This window comes from Pyxicephalus adspersus, chromosome 9 (genome assembly GCF_032062135.1).
Source record: "Pyxicephalus adspersus chromosome 9, UCB_Pads_2.0, whole genome shotgun sequence".
NCBI lineage: Eukaryota > Metazoa > Chordata > Amphibia > Anura > Pyxicephalidae > Pyxicephalus > Pyxicephalus adspersus.
This window is the reverse complement of record NC_092866.1, coordinates 55,402,450-55,419,537: the sequence shown is the minus strand read 5'-3', so window position 1 is coordinate 55,419,537 and position 17,088 is coordinate 55,402,450. Positions and strand designations below refer to the sequence as shown.

At 36.9% G+C, this 17,088-nt stretch overlaps 1 protein-coding gene across 1 annotated transcript in view; it reads left to right on the top strand.

Moving 5' to 3' along the window:
• Positions 1 to 17,088, top strand: part of LOC140337757 (SH3 and multiple ankyrin repeat domains protein 2-like) — a 155,614-nt gene that overhangs the window by 108,153 nt on the left and 30,373 nt on the right. The window contains exon 10 of the mRNA XM_072421556.1: positions 9,494 to 9,560. Coding sequence (XP_072277657.1) covers positions 9,494 to 9,560 — 67 coding nt within the window. The remainder of the gene's footprint in view (positions 1 to 9,493; positions 9,561 to 17,088) is intronic.

Sequence of the window (17,088 nt, the reverse complement as noted above, 5' to 3'; positions counted from 1 at the left end):
TGGTAGCAGTGTATAGCAGTAATGGCAAGTATATACTGATACTAATAGCACAGTATGAAAGTGTTAAATGAAGTTGCTTACTTAGTGTTGATGTTCACCCTACTGTGTTATTTTTATTGATACAATCAATACAGTATTTATGCTGTTTCTTGTATTTTTGCTTAAGTTTATATTGTGCGCTTAAAAGCATAACGATTGTTAAAATATACCCCAGTGAAATTTTGAGCACTTCTCTGTAGCATTATATGCTCGTATTAAACATACAGCATTTTTTACAAAATAGAAAAAATCTTACTCAGGACTTTGGCATCCAGCAACACTAGAATGAACAGGCTCTGTAAACGTAGAACTGTTCAGTTCTATGGGAAAGTCTTCATAGGAAATGATAGCAGTCAGTCATTTAGCGATCCTTCACTAAATTACATCTTGGGAACACTGTACACAGACATTTGATTTTTACCAATCATGATCCTTCATCTTGGGTGACAATTATCCAGGATGAGTACATAGCTGAAGAGTTTAGTGTACAGTACATATATGTTTTGTATCAAGCGATGAACTAATGTTGGTGGGGCAGCAAACTGTAGCCCATGTCCACCAAATAGTCTGGATAAGGTAAGAAGAACTTATTCTAAAAACAAACTGGCTCCATTCTCCAATACCCACTACCCTAAGCAGGTGTGCTGTTATTGAGATTAGTCCTGTTAAAATGTGGGTATTCTGGGGCAAGTCAAAATGATGGCTGTAGGAACTTCTGAGCTGTTGGTCAAACCAAGGCTGTAGATGTTTTATGAAATTACTCCATGTTATTTGGAACTCAAGCAACCGGCACTCTCAGGCAATCAGCAGGCTAAAAAAAAAAAATCAGTTTTTAAAGTTGAAACACCATGCCTTCAGTAAGCCAATGCTTCTTGTATCAGTCCTGCAGTTTACATGTGTTTTCAGTGTCCCTAAATGCTCATATTTTGGACCTCTTCTGTTTTTCCTACTAGTCAAAATTGGGTGTGGACTTTTTACTACTGCCATTATACTGCCTTGAGCTTTTTGTGGGACATTCTGGTTATACGATACAGGTATATTTATCTGATTATAAATGGACTTGTAACTGGTCATACTCTGGATATAGTGTACTGCATTGCTATTGTGCCTCTATTGATATAGGGTTAAATAATGGAGGATGTTATCGAACTGTTCTTTAGGCCTGTTTTTATTAGTAACTCTAAAGTAACCAGAAACTATATTTGACCGGAATATACCAATTTTCGGGTTCTGAATAAAGAGGAGTTTAGCGCAACATTCAAAAATAGGTGGATTGAAAAGGCTCCTAGTTTTAATTTTATTTGCTTCCTTTGGGCCTGTATACCGTCTGTAGCTCTGTGTTATACTGTATATGTTTGATAAGTAGATAACACGCATTGCTTTTGAGATCTTCATGTCAATAATTCACAACTGACCTGTGTCCTCTGCACACTTTCCCAAAGTGCACTTCTAGTTCTTATCTTAAGACTACAGAACGATTAGCCTTTATGTTGAATATCTGAAAGTGGGAGTGAAGACTGGATAGGGCTGACAGAAATGCTTTGTGTTGTCAGCCCACAATAGGACTTTTGAGCTCAAAGCATTTTTGGCAAATACTTGCTAGTGATAGAACATGAGTGGATGTATTGCAGAAATGTACTGCACAAGTTTTAACATCTGTGCTGTTTGGGGGAACTGTTAATCAAATGTGGCTTAAACTTATTGCTAGAGATCTGGCATGGCTAAATAAGCACAGGGTGAATGCTCAGAGCTCCCTAACATTACCATTTTAAATAGTGATTTTTATTGTAAAACAAAATTACAGCTCACCTTTTTCTCAGGATAAGTTTGTTGTAGAAAACTGGGCCTTTTGATGGCATCTTCCTACATAGATGCTTAGATTTCCTACAGGAGAACAGCAGTTAGTAAAAGTGAGATTCCCAGCTCCGGTTAATGTAAATTGTAGAATTGCCTTAGTATTCAGCTAATGTCAAATCAGTCAGACAGTTGGTGGTTAACATTCTGCTGTATACATTGAATAGTCTCAAGTATCATCTGCAGATTGAAATCTGCCTCTAATGATAAATCCCTTCTGTGCTCCCAATACTGGATCAAGAGCACCTCTCCAAGGCTGGAGTGTATTCTGGTATAAGTGTATAATAAAACCAGCTATTAGTAGTTGGGAGCATGCTGTGGAATAATAAAAATCTGGCTCTGACGTGAGCCCATCTATAACACCTGCATTGCATAGGATAAGTGTATACTTCCCGTTTCACTGGACATCAATGAATCAAGCTGGTCTTGGGAAGTGATTCTTCCTATTATTTATTGTGTATGCCCGGGAAAGCAGTGTATTCATTCAATAAATATGTGGCTTGGGGAGTAACATGACTTTCAACTAATGCATTTTCCTGTTCTCCTATTTTGTACGGTGAAAGGGAAATAAATGATTTTGAAGATTTATTGTTGTTAATAGTCCTAATTTAAAGGTATAGTAAGCAGTACTGTGTAACAAGTAATAAAGAAGTGCAGTTCACAAAATCCACACAAACATGTAGAATCAAAGTCCAGAAAAATAAAAGAACAAGTTTACAATCTAATGATGACCGTACACATATCTGTATGGTCGTTTAATTTGTCCGAACCACAGGAAAGGTTTCTGTCAAGCACGGGATATATATAGCAGTTCACAGATTTGATTAAGTAACATTTTTCTACAAAGCTTCTAATGTCTTGAGTGTTGTTGCATATTGTGGTATTCCCTATGGTAATCTGCATGGATAAAGTTGTCAACAGTGTCATATCACAAAATAGAGACTTTAGGGTAAAAGCCTTAAGGAAAAAATGATTGTTATTGCTGAATACTAAGTAGTGATAAAGTCAAGATAGTCACGAATTTAAAGAAACATGCAGCTAATTTTGCTTTGTTTTATCCACAACACCTTTACAATGTAGGGATTTAATCGTAGTCTTCAAGGTCTCACATACCAGACAGGTTCTCCTTTATCTTTGATATCACTGACAACAGTGACCACACCTGACATATAGGAACTATTTTAAGATCATTGTCTTCTCACTGTCAAAGCACAGATGGAATAATGATTCATATTTGGAGGAGCTACACATTAAGATCTAAGAAATGGTTGCTAAGAGACTTTTTTTTTAATAAGTAAGCAGGCCATTATTGGCAAATCACTCAATAGCAGCAGGAGCAAGCTCTAGCATATATTTCGGAGGAGGATACCGGAGGCAGGGAATAGTCAGGGATGAGAAGAGCACTATCAGCCAGGACTGCGAGAAGAGCTGAAGGTAATTACGCTGCTGCTTGAATTCTGTATGTGTCAGTGTGTTATTCCGTCAATTCATGCGGCAGCGGGACCCCTCTGCCTATTTTCACAGCTGTCTTTAACAAAATCTTGCCAGGGTTCTTCTCTGTTGTAGCAGTTTGGCGCTAATTTATTAGTTGTGACTGCAGGATTGTGATTTTTAAATTATTTTGAAGTGCATCATTCATAATGCACTTAGCAAATTAAAGGTAATTAAGTGAAAGCTAAGAAACAGAATTTATGCTATTGAGTTCTGCAGTCTTAGTTCTCATTCCTGCATGCTAAGGCTTTGCTTTGTGTGTGCTTAGAGTTACGCAATGTGTGGGCTGCAGTTGAAACTGATTTTTTTTTCTTTTTTCAGCATAGATCTGCAAGTCTGGTGCAGGTCTAATAAAAAGAACCTGCTGATTTTACTTTTACAAATCATTTAGTTTTTTTAAGGAAGCTGTTGAAGGTGGGGCATTTTTTGCTGTAGCCAGTGTATTAAATGTCAGGAAAAAATTACGAGATGATCAATTCTTGTAGTGTTTTGGTAGCTTGTTGTTCAGAGGTCATCCATAAAATATTTATTTTACTCTTGTGTTAAAGCTGGTAGATTAAGCGTTCAATTGGCTGCTTTTATTTCTCATTGACCCCAGCAAAGATCTCTGTTCTGTAGTTTCCTCCATTGCTTGCTCTGGAATCTCACCCCACCTACTGCATTCTCTATAATGTAAAATCATATGAGGACCCAACATGGAGAGTGAGATACTGATAATAACTGCTTCAGGTGGGTGGGACTAAGTTTTCAGGTGTACAACTGACATACCTAAGGTATGCAAGGTGCTAAGTCCAATGAAATTTAGATTACTAAAATAAAGATCCCTCACCTTGTGTTCAAGATTTTAGAACTGAACCTGTATGTGCTTGTTGCAGGGAAGCAGCATTTTAAAACCACAGCAATACGTTAGGTAGAGAAGAAGTTGCAGCTTTGTTGGAAAGGACAGGGCATTTTGAAATCCTTTTGAATACCAACTCCACATTTTTTGTCTGTAAACTCAGAATCTGAGAACCTCTTTTGCTTGTTTGGTTGTGATACAAGTACATTAGATGATTGAACCTCTGGTATGGGTTCTATAGTTCCTTCTGTTCACCCCCTTACATCACTACTACTGTGTCCTGTATTGACCCAGGGCTTTGCAAGTGAAAATACAGTGTGTAGTATGGTTTTGGACAGTGAAGATTATCTTGAAGACCATAACGATCAAAAAGAGCAAAAAATAGAACTTGACACTTGCTGTAGAGGTAATTATTTAGTCTTGTGGTCTTCCTTGTTTGCCTTTTTTCAATTTTTTTTTAAGTGACAGAGCTGATTTAAATGTGTGTAACCATTTGCTTTAGAATAAGTAAAAGGAACCTGTTGGAACTGCAGATACCAGCTACAGCAGAAATGCTGGACCATAAAAGTGGCCCTGTTTTATGAGGGTAGCCCCCCTCTACATTTCCACACATAGATCCTGATTTATTAAAGCTCTTCAAGGCTTGAGGGGATATACTTTCATCAGTGAAGCTGGGTGATCCAGCAAACCTGAAATGGATCTGGTCCAGGATTCAAAACATTTGCTAGCAAAATGAGAAATAAGAAATCTATTCCAGGTTTGCTGGATTAGCCAACTTCACTGATAAAAGTTTATCTTCTCCATCCTTTGAAAGATGAGCACTGTACTCCAGTCTGGAATGACAAAAGACAGGAAATAGATCATTTGTTCTTTAGCCACCATCATGATGGGTTCCTTTTAAATATGTATTTACATACAACAAGACTTGAGCTTAAGATACATAGCATTGTGTGGGGACACACTGCTGTTTCTTTGCAACTCACTTGATAGACTAAAGTAGAAAACATGTGTTTTTGTATTTTTATTCATGACAATGAAAACCGGAAAAGATTAGCCAAGTCCCAGCATCTGTCCCGAAGCCGGCACTCCGGGCGCTGCCATCTTCTCTTCTTCTTCCTGGTTGCTCATCCTACAACACACAACTCAGGCGCGATATCTGGTGACATAGGATAGAAAAAAAACTTCCTGATCTTACTGCACGTGTGTGAAATCGGCATATTTTTCTCTTTGCCCGAAAAGGCTCCTTCTGTGCAAGCCTGAGATGCTCAGGCATGCACAGAAGGAGCACCCAAGAGCCTCCCGGGATGCGTGACGTAGGTATCCCGGGAGGCTTTTGCACTTCCTATAAATAAAAAAATAAAAAAATAAAACAACAGAATTTTTACTTTACAAAAAAGGGTTGTCTACCCTTTTATGTAAAGTGAAATTTCTGAGTTTAGGTATGCTTTTAGTTTAGGTATTATTAAGGAGTAAAATGGATTAAAGCATGTTGTTTTTTTCATTAGGAAATGTAGCCTTGTAGCCTTGAGAAATAAGCATTGAAAACGACAACATCTTTCTCAGTAAATATATTTCTAATGAGGCTATTGACATGAAATGTACACCACATGTTGGTAACAACCCAAGTATACACACATACCAAGAAATCAAGACAAATCCAAAAACAATTATATAGGTTAAGTTATATGTATTTATTTATATGTATTTATTTTTATTATTTTGTAATGGCCGCTTCACAAGACCTCCAATATGAAGAATCTAGTTGCATGTATTGCTCAGGTGTAATTTTGGCCGATTCTCCACACAAACTGTCTTCAAATCTTGAAGGTCCTGGGGACCTCTTTTATGAACACTGATCTTCAGTTCTTTCCAGAGATTTTTATTTAGATTCAAGGCAGTGTTTGGCGTTATTGTCTTGTTGAAATGTTCGCTCTCATTTCATCAAAAATGTCTCAATACGTTTCTCCGTTCATCCTTTTCATCATTTATATGAAGTCTGCCAGTACCAAATGCTGAAAAATAGCTCCACACCATGAAGTCCCCACCTCCAAACTTCACTGTTGCTATTGTGTTTTTGGGTGAGGTGCAGTGCCATTTCTCTTCCAAACATGGTGTGTGCAATGGCATCCAAAGAGTTCAGTTTTGGTCTTAACTTATTAGCCGATAACAAACCTATTCTCCCAGTATTTCACTGGTTTGTCCAAATGTTGTGCAGCCATGTCATTTGAATGCATTACTTGTACTGTAGCTGCTAATTCTAGGCCTTTCTGAAGTTTTTTGAAAGTGATCATTGGATCTTGGACAACTCCCCTGAATATTCTTTTGATTCTTCTGGTAGAAATCTTGCGAGGACCACCTGATCGTGGCTGGTTTAGGTTAAAAACAAGTTTTTTCCATGTTGGTTTTATGACCCCAACAGTCCAACATTCACAAGCTTAGAACTACGTCAGTAACCAATGCCATCAGTAGGTTTTGCTACAATAAGTCTGCAAACGGCTTTAGAGAGTGCTTTTACCCATCATGAGATGCTTCTTGTGTGATACCTTTCTAATGAGAAGCCTTTTTATAGGTCATCAATTAGGACCAAATCAGCTGATATAATTTGCATTGATAAAGGTAGGATTGCTTTCTAAATACTGACAGATTTCATTAGGTTTCTTGGCTTTCTATGCTTTTTCTCACCTCCTTTTTACTTATTCCTTGCTCTATTCCACTTTATTACACATACCTTTATAGATGTGTTTGTTTTGACTTCATTGTATGTGTGTATTACTTGGGTTGTTACCAACATTTGGTGTACATTTCATGTCAATAGCTCTATTAGAAATATATATCTACTTAGAATAAATGTTGAGGTTTTTAATGTTTCTTTCCCCCACTGTAGTTAAAGGGTGCAGAGTTGGTTGGGAGTGCTTACCAACTCACTAGAGATGGATTGGACAGTTGTAAGAACCTAGATAGTAGGTAGGTAAGGACTCCACATTTGAAAATTGGTGGAGTGGTAGAGGGTTAACTGTAGACAAAACTGAAGATGGGTTTCACAGAGAAACTGCAGTGAGACAGAGACTAAAAAAATAGAGAAATGTACACAGATGAAAAGGGGTCCCAGCTGGTATATACTACTTACATTACCAAACAAAAGATACAAATGTATATTACACCTGTAAGAAATCAAATGCAAAGAATTTACAGAATAGTCACATCAGGAAAATTGCGGACCCCATTTTTAAAGTCTTCATATGCCTAGAATAAATTTCATTGAACCAGCTAGAGAGAGCTGCGAGTTAGTGATCCAAGCAGATGTTTGTTTTATTTTCCAACATTTCAGCATTTAATGCTGTCGGGCCAATCTCTGATGTTGCAGGCAGTGGTTCATTGAGAGAGCTCATTATACCCCGATTGAATGCTTTCTGCCAGTGTTTTTTCTTCTTGAAGCCTTGATTAGCACTTGTGGGCCGTCACAATGGAAAAATGTCATGTGAATATCAAATCATTTACAGGGCTGAATGAAACCAACAAGGATTCACTGTCAAGTTGACAAAATATGGCTGATCAGTGTTTTGAACTGCATGTTTCTTGATGTGTAATACTAGAGACAATTCAATAGAGGCTCAGCTGGAAAGTACATGTGTATGTTTGCACTTGTATTGATGCTGTTACCATACCAATTATCTGGAACCCCATGGTTTGTAGTTCATTTTGGAAGGAAAAAAACACATAGTATTTTAGCTAAAAGTAAACTATGTGTTTTACCTTATTGGTGTAAAGTTTAGTAAGTCAGTTAGCATACCTTCTGTAAAATATTTTAGGCTCATACTGAACACTCCCTCTAGTGGTTACCCATCTGTCTTTTGTGGTTTGGGATAATCGGCAAATAAATCGAAATCAACGTTGCTTCATTTTCAACAGATTGTCAAATGTATATAAATAGAGCAAACATGGCTGCCACCATATGCATTTATAAATCCAGTACAATGGGACTAAACTAATATATAACACGAGAATAAGTTGTCTGGAATCTTTGTTTTGCTGTCATTGCATGATTTCTAGTCATGTAACCAAAAACATTTGGCATTTGATCTAAATTGAAGAGAAGGAACTTAGATTTAAAAAAAAAAAAAAAAAAAAAAAAAAAGTCCCGTACCAAAAGTTAGAGGTCTTTCAGCACAAAGCCAGCACAGTAGGGACAGAGGAACAACACCCAACATGATGTTAAGCGTTTACTATTTTTCATTAATACCATTGACGTTGCATCTTTTTGTTTTGAACTTTGAGAAACTGTAAAAGGTGTTTAGTATGCTTGGATGCATTCAGATCCTTTTTTCCAGTTCTGAGTATTTTACCTAGGGATTGCAGTAGTGCATCTGTACCCTCTATGTCTAAACAGCGGTTGCCAACCTTTCAGACCTCCCAGACCACTGTATTCATAATTTTAAAACCCGCGGACCATTAATATGAATTTTTTTAAAAAAGATAAATTACATTTGTTAAGTAATGATCTTCCTGAAGGTGCCTGACGAGGACTGTGGAGGCTCTGATTCAATCATCAGCTCACAGTTAAGTATTACTATTGTTACAATTATCATTAGTTGCATTATCTTTGGTATTTCTAAAGAAATGCTAAATATTTGTTTGATTTTTCTCAGTCATTATGGGTTTATTTAATTGGAATCTAAGAAAAAATAAGAAATGAAAGTTATCAAAGTCAAACTATTTGATGCCATTAAATATAACAGGTAAAGAAAATACACAGTTAAGGTCATACTTACCTAAAAGAGCATCTGAGAAATAAACAAACTAAATAAAACAATCGGATGAGAATCGGTATTCGCGGATCAGGGTGACTGTTGTAAGTGTGGAAACAACACTGAAATGTACGGCTCGGCAACGGTTGCCTTATTCAACTTAAGACTACACTGACGTCACACTGCACCCCCCTTGTTTTTCTGTCTCTAGTACAGTTTGTGAATTGAGTGCAATATAAAGGCAAAAAATGTCATTCAGAATATAAGAATTTATTAGAATATTATTTTTCTTTTAATATTAATAAAACATTAAAATTGCAAGAAATTTTCAAATTTTTCTGTAGACCACCAAAATTTTCTTGTGGACCACCAGTTGGCGACCACTGCTTTAAAAATTGGTGTACTAGGCATCTTTAATAGTGAAGCCAGAATGCAAGTCGAAACAGTTTTACTATTAAAACAATCATATTGTTTACATTTTAAAATGAAAAAAAAAGCTGATTAATTATACAATTTATTGTTGCAGGTTGCCATAATTGCTGGAAATTTTGAGCTTGCTGAGTTCATTAAAAACCATAAGGAAACTGATATTGGTAAGTAAGCAAAATTGGAAGATGCATGCAAGTTCTGTATCTCACATGGAGTATTTATAAAACATGTTTACCTTGCCCTAGGGACACTTCAAGGAAAACAATACACTTGTACCTAAATTTAACATTGGAACTGTAATTGCTACACAGTCAGTTTTTAATTTATTTATAATAAAAATTTCTTTTCTATTGCAATCTCCAGAAGGGTAAATTTCCTAAATTTTTAGAAATGTCCCTTCCTTGCAAAATGACAATAATAGCAACAAAAATAATTTACTGTTTAAAGGATTGGTTTACATTTTCCCATTCCATAACTTCTAACTTGTTTTACTTTAATGTAGCCCATTCATACTAAATGAGCCGAAAACTAGAGCAAATAAATGAAACTGTACTGTCACTTCTTTCTTTTAAACCCATTTCACCTAAATATATATTTGCATTATGATGCACTGCATTTTCATTATGAACCCTAAGAGTCTCCACAGGTAAATGGGCCAGTTAGTTTGTTTTGAGTGGACAAAGTACAATTTTACATTAATGTATGTCAGGAATCTCAATAAAAAAGGTTAACTGTTATTTTTTGTAATTTGTGTACATATTTATGAAATCCACTAGGATTCTGTATGTGCTTTGTTATTGTCATATGTTTTAAATGTATATATCCATTCTAATATGTAAAATATGAGATATTTACAATTTGCTGTCTGAGTAGATAAAAACTATGCATAGTGATACTATACTATAATATAATTTACAAATTAGGTAAATCTGCATATTGTTTGGTTTGTGAGAATTATATAGTTTATGAATTTTAGTGAATGAATTCCCTAAATTGGGTGATCTTTCCCAGATCATGCATATAAAGCATATATATATATTTGCAGTCAAGCAGATCTAAAATGTGTAATTTTGTTGAGACTGAGCTGCACAGAACACATTGGGCTAACGTTTAGTTCAGATGCCATTAATCAGTCTGGACTAAAGCACATATAACAGCAAACTAAGTGAAAAATGCTTTTTTTTATTCCTTATTGGACATGAAGTGATTGGTCTTGTTAACTGAGAAAAACAATTGGATTTGCATAATATTGTGTTCATGTGTGCTGTGTTTTAAGATTCTTGACCTATTTATTAAACTGTTCAAACTATTGGTCTAAATTCACATTTAGCAGCAGACCTGTTAGTGTATTAGAGTTAGGGGCCAGACTCAGGCATTTGTGTTGCAGTAACTACAACCTACAAAAGTACATGAAAAGTTGTGTATTGTGGTACCATTATTTTGAATGCCATCTCCAATGCACTTCCCTAACACATGCAATGAACCTGCTTTTGCTGCATGACACACAGATGAGAACCCTCTTTGTCAATGTAGTGCTATGAAAAAAAGCAGGTGTGTTAAAAGGTAAGTTTGTGGTGCATTGGTAGATCATTCACTATAAGTGACTTTCCTTACTCTGCAGTACATGTTAAAATACAGCATACTGCACAATAATGAAGACATAGCAAAACGCGGCAAATGCCTTTTTGCCTAAATGGCAAGCAACTTTTTTTGTTTTTTTAGAAAACTGTAATACATGTGAGTAATTATAACAAACGGGAAAAAAAAACGAAAAAACTAATTGGTTGTTATGGGTAACATCTCTGCTTTCTTTTCTTGTTTAGTTTTCTTGTTAAAAATCTAATTTTAAGAAAGGTTTACAAATTCAATGTAGTTCACATAGAATGCCAATAGGGGGTGCCCAAATATGGATAAATAAAACACTTGGGAGATAAATATAAGCACAGTTCTAGATGGCTTTAGTAAATGTCTTTTAATTCTAGTAACTGGTTGGTGCAACATAGCATTATGTTCATTTGGCATTTTCATCATAACACTGAGCCAAAGCAAATGTTTTACTTGTCGCTTAGTGTAAAATAGCTACTAATTCTCCTGTGCCTAAACAAGGAAGAATTCTTTATACACAATGAAGAGGCTGTAATACATTCATTACATAAAGTTCCTTCATTCTACCTAATTTAAATGCATGCTTTGCTGAGCTGCCTTCATCAAAGGAATACCTTCAAGCCAACTCTGCAAGAATTTTAAATATATATACAGGTATATGTTCTAAGCATCTCTTAAAGAAACCGGATCTTATTTATATGTTTAAGGTAGCAAGCTCTTTATTTTTGTTTGCACATTGGTACAGTATTCAAAGCCAGAACAGGACTAATTAAACAAGAAAATGTTCTTTGTAGGACTGAACAGCAGGGAGATGCTCAGGGGTTAGCACTCTGGCCTTTGCAGCGCTAGGTCCTAGGTTCTAATCCCAGCCAGGACACTATCTGCATGGAGTTTGCAGGTTCTCCCCGTGTCTGCGTGGGTTTCCTCCGGGTACTCCGGTTTCCTCCCACATCCCAAAAACATGCAGCTAGGTTCATTGGCTTCCCCCTAAATTGACCTAGACTACATTAATGATATGTGACTATAGTAGGGACATTAGATTGTGAGCTCCTTTGAGGGACAGTTAGTGACACAACTATGGACTCTGTACAACGCTGCGTAATATGATGGCGCTATATAAATACTGTATAATAATAATAATAATAATAATGCTTTGGGCTTTTTAGGTTGTTAGGTAGATCCAGTAGCGGTCATCCACTTCTGTTTATCGTTTCGTTTTAAAGCCTAACTGCAGTTAAAACTAATTTTTTTTTATCAGAGCTGGCAAGATTTCGGTCTTCATAGGACAAACTTTCATAAATTGTTTGTTTTTTGTGTCCCTGTTTGGAAAATTTCTTCTCACTTTGACATGGAGAATCTTCCAACATTCTTATTCTTTGATAACTATAACTTCCAAGTCCCAGTTCATCAAAAAACAAGTATGCAGAGGGCAAAAGGAGTTACATTTTTGTAGTAGGATAGGAATTTTTTTGTAGCAGAATAGGCAAGAACCTCTTGTTGGGTTTTTAACGTCTGTGTTTTTGTTAGGGAGATGTCCCCTCACTTTCTGGCTTGAAAACAGTTGTAAGGCAGAACCTGTAAGGTGTAGAGGGATCTGTATGCTGTCCCCACTTCTATGTATGCAAGTGCATTGGTTGCACAATCTGCAAGGGAAAGTACCTCCCTCAGCCTCTATCCTTCCTAAATTCCTCTTAATTTCATAGTGACTATGCACCAATTTATCTTTTAGGGAGGTACCTTGTCCACAGTAGATTACAATCTGAAAGACACAAATAAATGAAAACAAGACAAACAAGTGCATGTAAGTCACCCATAAGCATAGAGATAGGCCAAACCTCTGCCAACATTGCTCATCTCCCATTTTCTATGCCTTTCCTGTCCCTCCTAATATTTCAACAATTGTCAGCTGACATTCTGATTTATGAAATATTCTAACTTCATGGGTGTTATAGGGCAATCATAATATGCTTTATTTACCCAAAAGACCAGTGGTATTCACACTTTATAGTTAATATAAGGGACCTGCAGCCACTCTTAGGATGCACAGGTTAAGACTAGAGCCCCATCAAAGAGTGGGGACTTTTTGTATCAATTTTCTAGTGTGCCCCCTAATGCAGACCCTGTCACAGTATATACCGTATAGACAGAAGAAGGTAACAACCTGCAAAAAAGTCTGCAGCATTTAGATAGTTGCTCTGCAAAGGCCTGTTTTTCTCAGTAGAATAGGAGTATTAGGAATGAGGTATCATGGGCCTTATTACAGTGTATCCGCAATTTCATTTGTTATGCTTACACGTCAGGTTTCTTGACAAAGAAAAATGGTTCATTTTATTCATGGGATCTGCGGTCCCTTTATAAATGGAAATTCTGCTGCCGTTGGCTTCGAGGCTTGGCAATTCACATCTTTACTATACAACACAGAGCCAAATTGGAGAGGAGGATCTCGCTATTACTGCAGCTACAACCCTCCACTTCTGCCTGGTGCTCTGCAGAGCTCCAAATAATTCTTGCAACCAAGTTGAAAATATAAATAATGTCATGAATAATTTATTAGGCAAGTGCAATACAATCTGTTTTATCATACAAGACTTAGAATGTTTTATAGGTGTGTCGATTTGACACAGTGGGTCTGATTTATTAAAGCTCTTCAAAGCTGCAGAAGATACACTTTCATCAGTGAAGCTGGATGATCCAGAAAACCTCGGATGGGCCCAGGATTTTTGGGCCCAGGAGGCCAGAACGTTTCATAGCAAATTACTTTGAAGAAATCTTTTCCAGGATTGCTAGATCACCCAGCTTAACTGATGAAAGTGTATCCTCTTCACCCGTGAAGAGCTTTATTAAATCAGGGCCAATAAATATGGATTTATAGAAACAAAATGCTGTGTTGCACTGAAATACTAATTTTTATTATGTGTAGACATTTGTTTTATATATATGAAAAGAAGAAAATCTCTTTTTTTCTTAAAACAAAGGCCATCTTCTAGAACAGTGTGCTTTGGACAGTTGAGACCAAAGTGAAGATGTCTGGCCATAATACACAGGCCTAGATTTAATAAAGCTCTCCAGGAAGAAACCATTTCATCAAGGAACCTGGGTGACCCAGCAAACCTGGAATGGATTTCTTCAAAGTAATTTGCTAGCAAATATTTTAAATCTTGGACCAGATTCATTCCAGGTTTTCTGGATCATCCAACTTCACTGACTTTGTCACTGACTGTGTCTTCTCCAGCCTTGGAGAGCTTTAGTAAATCAGGCCCACAGTGTCACATTTGGAGGAAAAAAAACGAATCTCATATTTTCACAAACATCTATATTCAATAGCCTTGAAAGATGGTGGAGGGTTTAATTTGGGCTTATTTTGCAGTCCTGACCATTAACTTTTCAATACAAAGTATTCTTGAGTGAAAAGTAAGGCCATCTGTGTGATGGCTAAAGCCTAACTGAAATCAAGTCATGTAAAAGGGCAAGGATACCAAGCAAATCTACTACAGAATGGTAAAAAAGGTGTTGAAATGGCCCAATAAAGTATAAATCCCAACCCAAATGTTGTGGTGGGACTATAGAAGGGCTGGGCATAAATACATGTCTGAAAACATTATTGAATTGAAGCAAAGTTGTAAAGAAGAGTGGTCGAAAATACCTCCACAAAGATATGAGAGATAAAGTCATACAGAAAAGGAATGCATCAAGTTTTTGCTCCTAAAGGTAGTTCAAGAAGCTACTGAATCATAAGGTGTACTTAGTTTTTCACACATGGCTTCTTAATTTTTGCTTTAAATTTGTTAAATATTTGCATGGTGGAATCTGTTGTATGTTGCCGTATGATCACTTTTAGGTAAACTTAGTTAAATACATTCCAGGTGCAAAGAAACATGAGGGGAAACTCTTTTGGCCAGTTCACACATACTGTATACAATGCAATAAAGTGGTAATAAAAATGCCAATTATACTTAATAGTGCCCAAAAGCACTATTACTGTTGGGTACTACACACACAGTTTGGTGTGGCGTACCCCTGAAAATTGATCAGATCTGATTTTTGGACCACTGCAAGTTGTCAGGTAGTGTGTAACACAGTGGATGGGCACCCACATAGCATGCACAGGCACACATGTTTTGAAGAAGCACCCATAAAAGAGAAAGGGCTCTTAAAGTTAATTTTAAAGCAACTTCATCCTAAGTAGAAAAGGATGTCCCCCTACAGCATACTAAAGTGTGTGTTCCTTGCTCTTTGTGTGGAAGCAGACATCATTGCTTAGTGGATTGACACCCCCCCCACCTGAGGTACACCTGAGGCTATGTACACACATCAGATGATTCTCAGTCCAATACAGACCCCGTCAGGCTTGTCTCAGACGGGAATCCGGCATGTGTACAGAGGTCGTCCAACATCGTTCATGGATGCGTCCTGGTGGATTCATGGACAAGGGAAGATGAACGCCTGCAATGGAAGTAAAGGGGAGCGAGCGCAGTGGGGTTCTGCTTTCTCGTTCTCCCCCCTCCCCTCTCCAAAGAACCGAATGGCTCTGTATGTACAGCGCTCATTCATTCATCTTTCAGTTGTTTGTCTCTGGAAATGATTGTGAAAGATTGTTACTAATGACAATTATCGATCATGACTGTCTGTATTTGTCTGTCATTTGAAACCCCTATTTAATGTACAGCGCTGCGTAATATGTTGGCGCTATATAAATCCTCTTTATTATTATTATAATTATAATAAAGCTACTACTCCTTACCTCCGCAATGCAAATAATTGAAGTCCAGTGTGAATTAAAAGACTTGGCGATTCTTCTAGGCAGCAGTTTCATTTTACATTTTCAGTTCCAGTAAATGTATGTAGAAAAAAATCAATTTGATGTCTTATAAAGATTAAACCTTATTGGTTACAGTAAGAACTTTGTACAGATGCTCACTAATTGCTTGAAACAACAGCTAGTGATCATTTCTGGTGACAGTTGTGCAGACAGGCTACTGGGGAACAGCCTGTTCTATTGTATGGTGGGGGGAGGACAATCAGAAGGTGACCTATTACAAAGACTTTACTCCCTGTTAGTGTATAGTGATTTGGCCCAGCAAATTTCTAAACACTGTGGGACACGTACAGGTGTGTAAATTTTCACCCAGGACAATCACAATCATCTCACAGTAACAAAACATTTTTTGCTTTAGTCTCGCTTTATTGCTTTCTGGAAGTAGGGGTCACTTAAAATAAAATGGTAAATTTAGCAACCTATGTGAAAAATTGTGCTGTTGGAGACACGTGTAATTTATGTACCCTGACATAGCATGCTCTGTTGCTTCTGTTGTTAAACCAGTTATGTATTGGTACAGATATTGTCATTCATATAACAGGATAACAGGTTGGTTTTGGTTTTGGTTTTGGTTCAGAACTACCAACTGACAGCTCATTCCCGCAATCAAGAGATAAGTAAATGTACGTAAGTGAGCACCAAGGCTGTCCAAATAAAGGAAAACTTATTGAGATAAATCTCTAGACTATGCTTTTGTTCTGCCCCCTCTAGTAACTGCCCCAAAAGAGCCATAGGGTACATTCATCCCTAAGAAAAAATTCCTAAAATACTGCAAAAAGTATATTTACACCCCCTTTTAGTCACTTTCATTTAATAAACGGTACATTTCTTTTAAAGAATAATATTGTTTCCTAAATCCTCTTCTGTAGTATATCATAATCTGAAAATTGGTAGTTCACAAATTGATAACCACTGCTTTTAGTAAACAACAGGTACACTTTGAACCTTTGACCCATTTTTTTAATGTGCAGATCCCCATTGTCATTCTTTTCTCTGCTGCTTGTCTTCTATGGATTTCAGAAAAGGGGGGGTAAATAATGGATTTAAAACCATGGTGGCTGGAAAAAAAGTTAATCCTTTACTGCTTGCATACAGCTGTCTGTGAGTAAATGAGGAGAGAGGGTTTAGGAAGCATGTGTTAAGCCCTAGCTTTTATTTATTTTTTTATTTTTTTACTATGGCTGCTAAAAAATGGAGTTTCGGAAGAGAAGCACTGACAGGCGGCCCTACCAAAGCTATCTTCAGTTGCACCAAAGCCAACGCTGAATAAA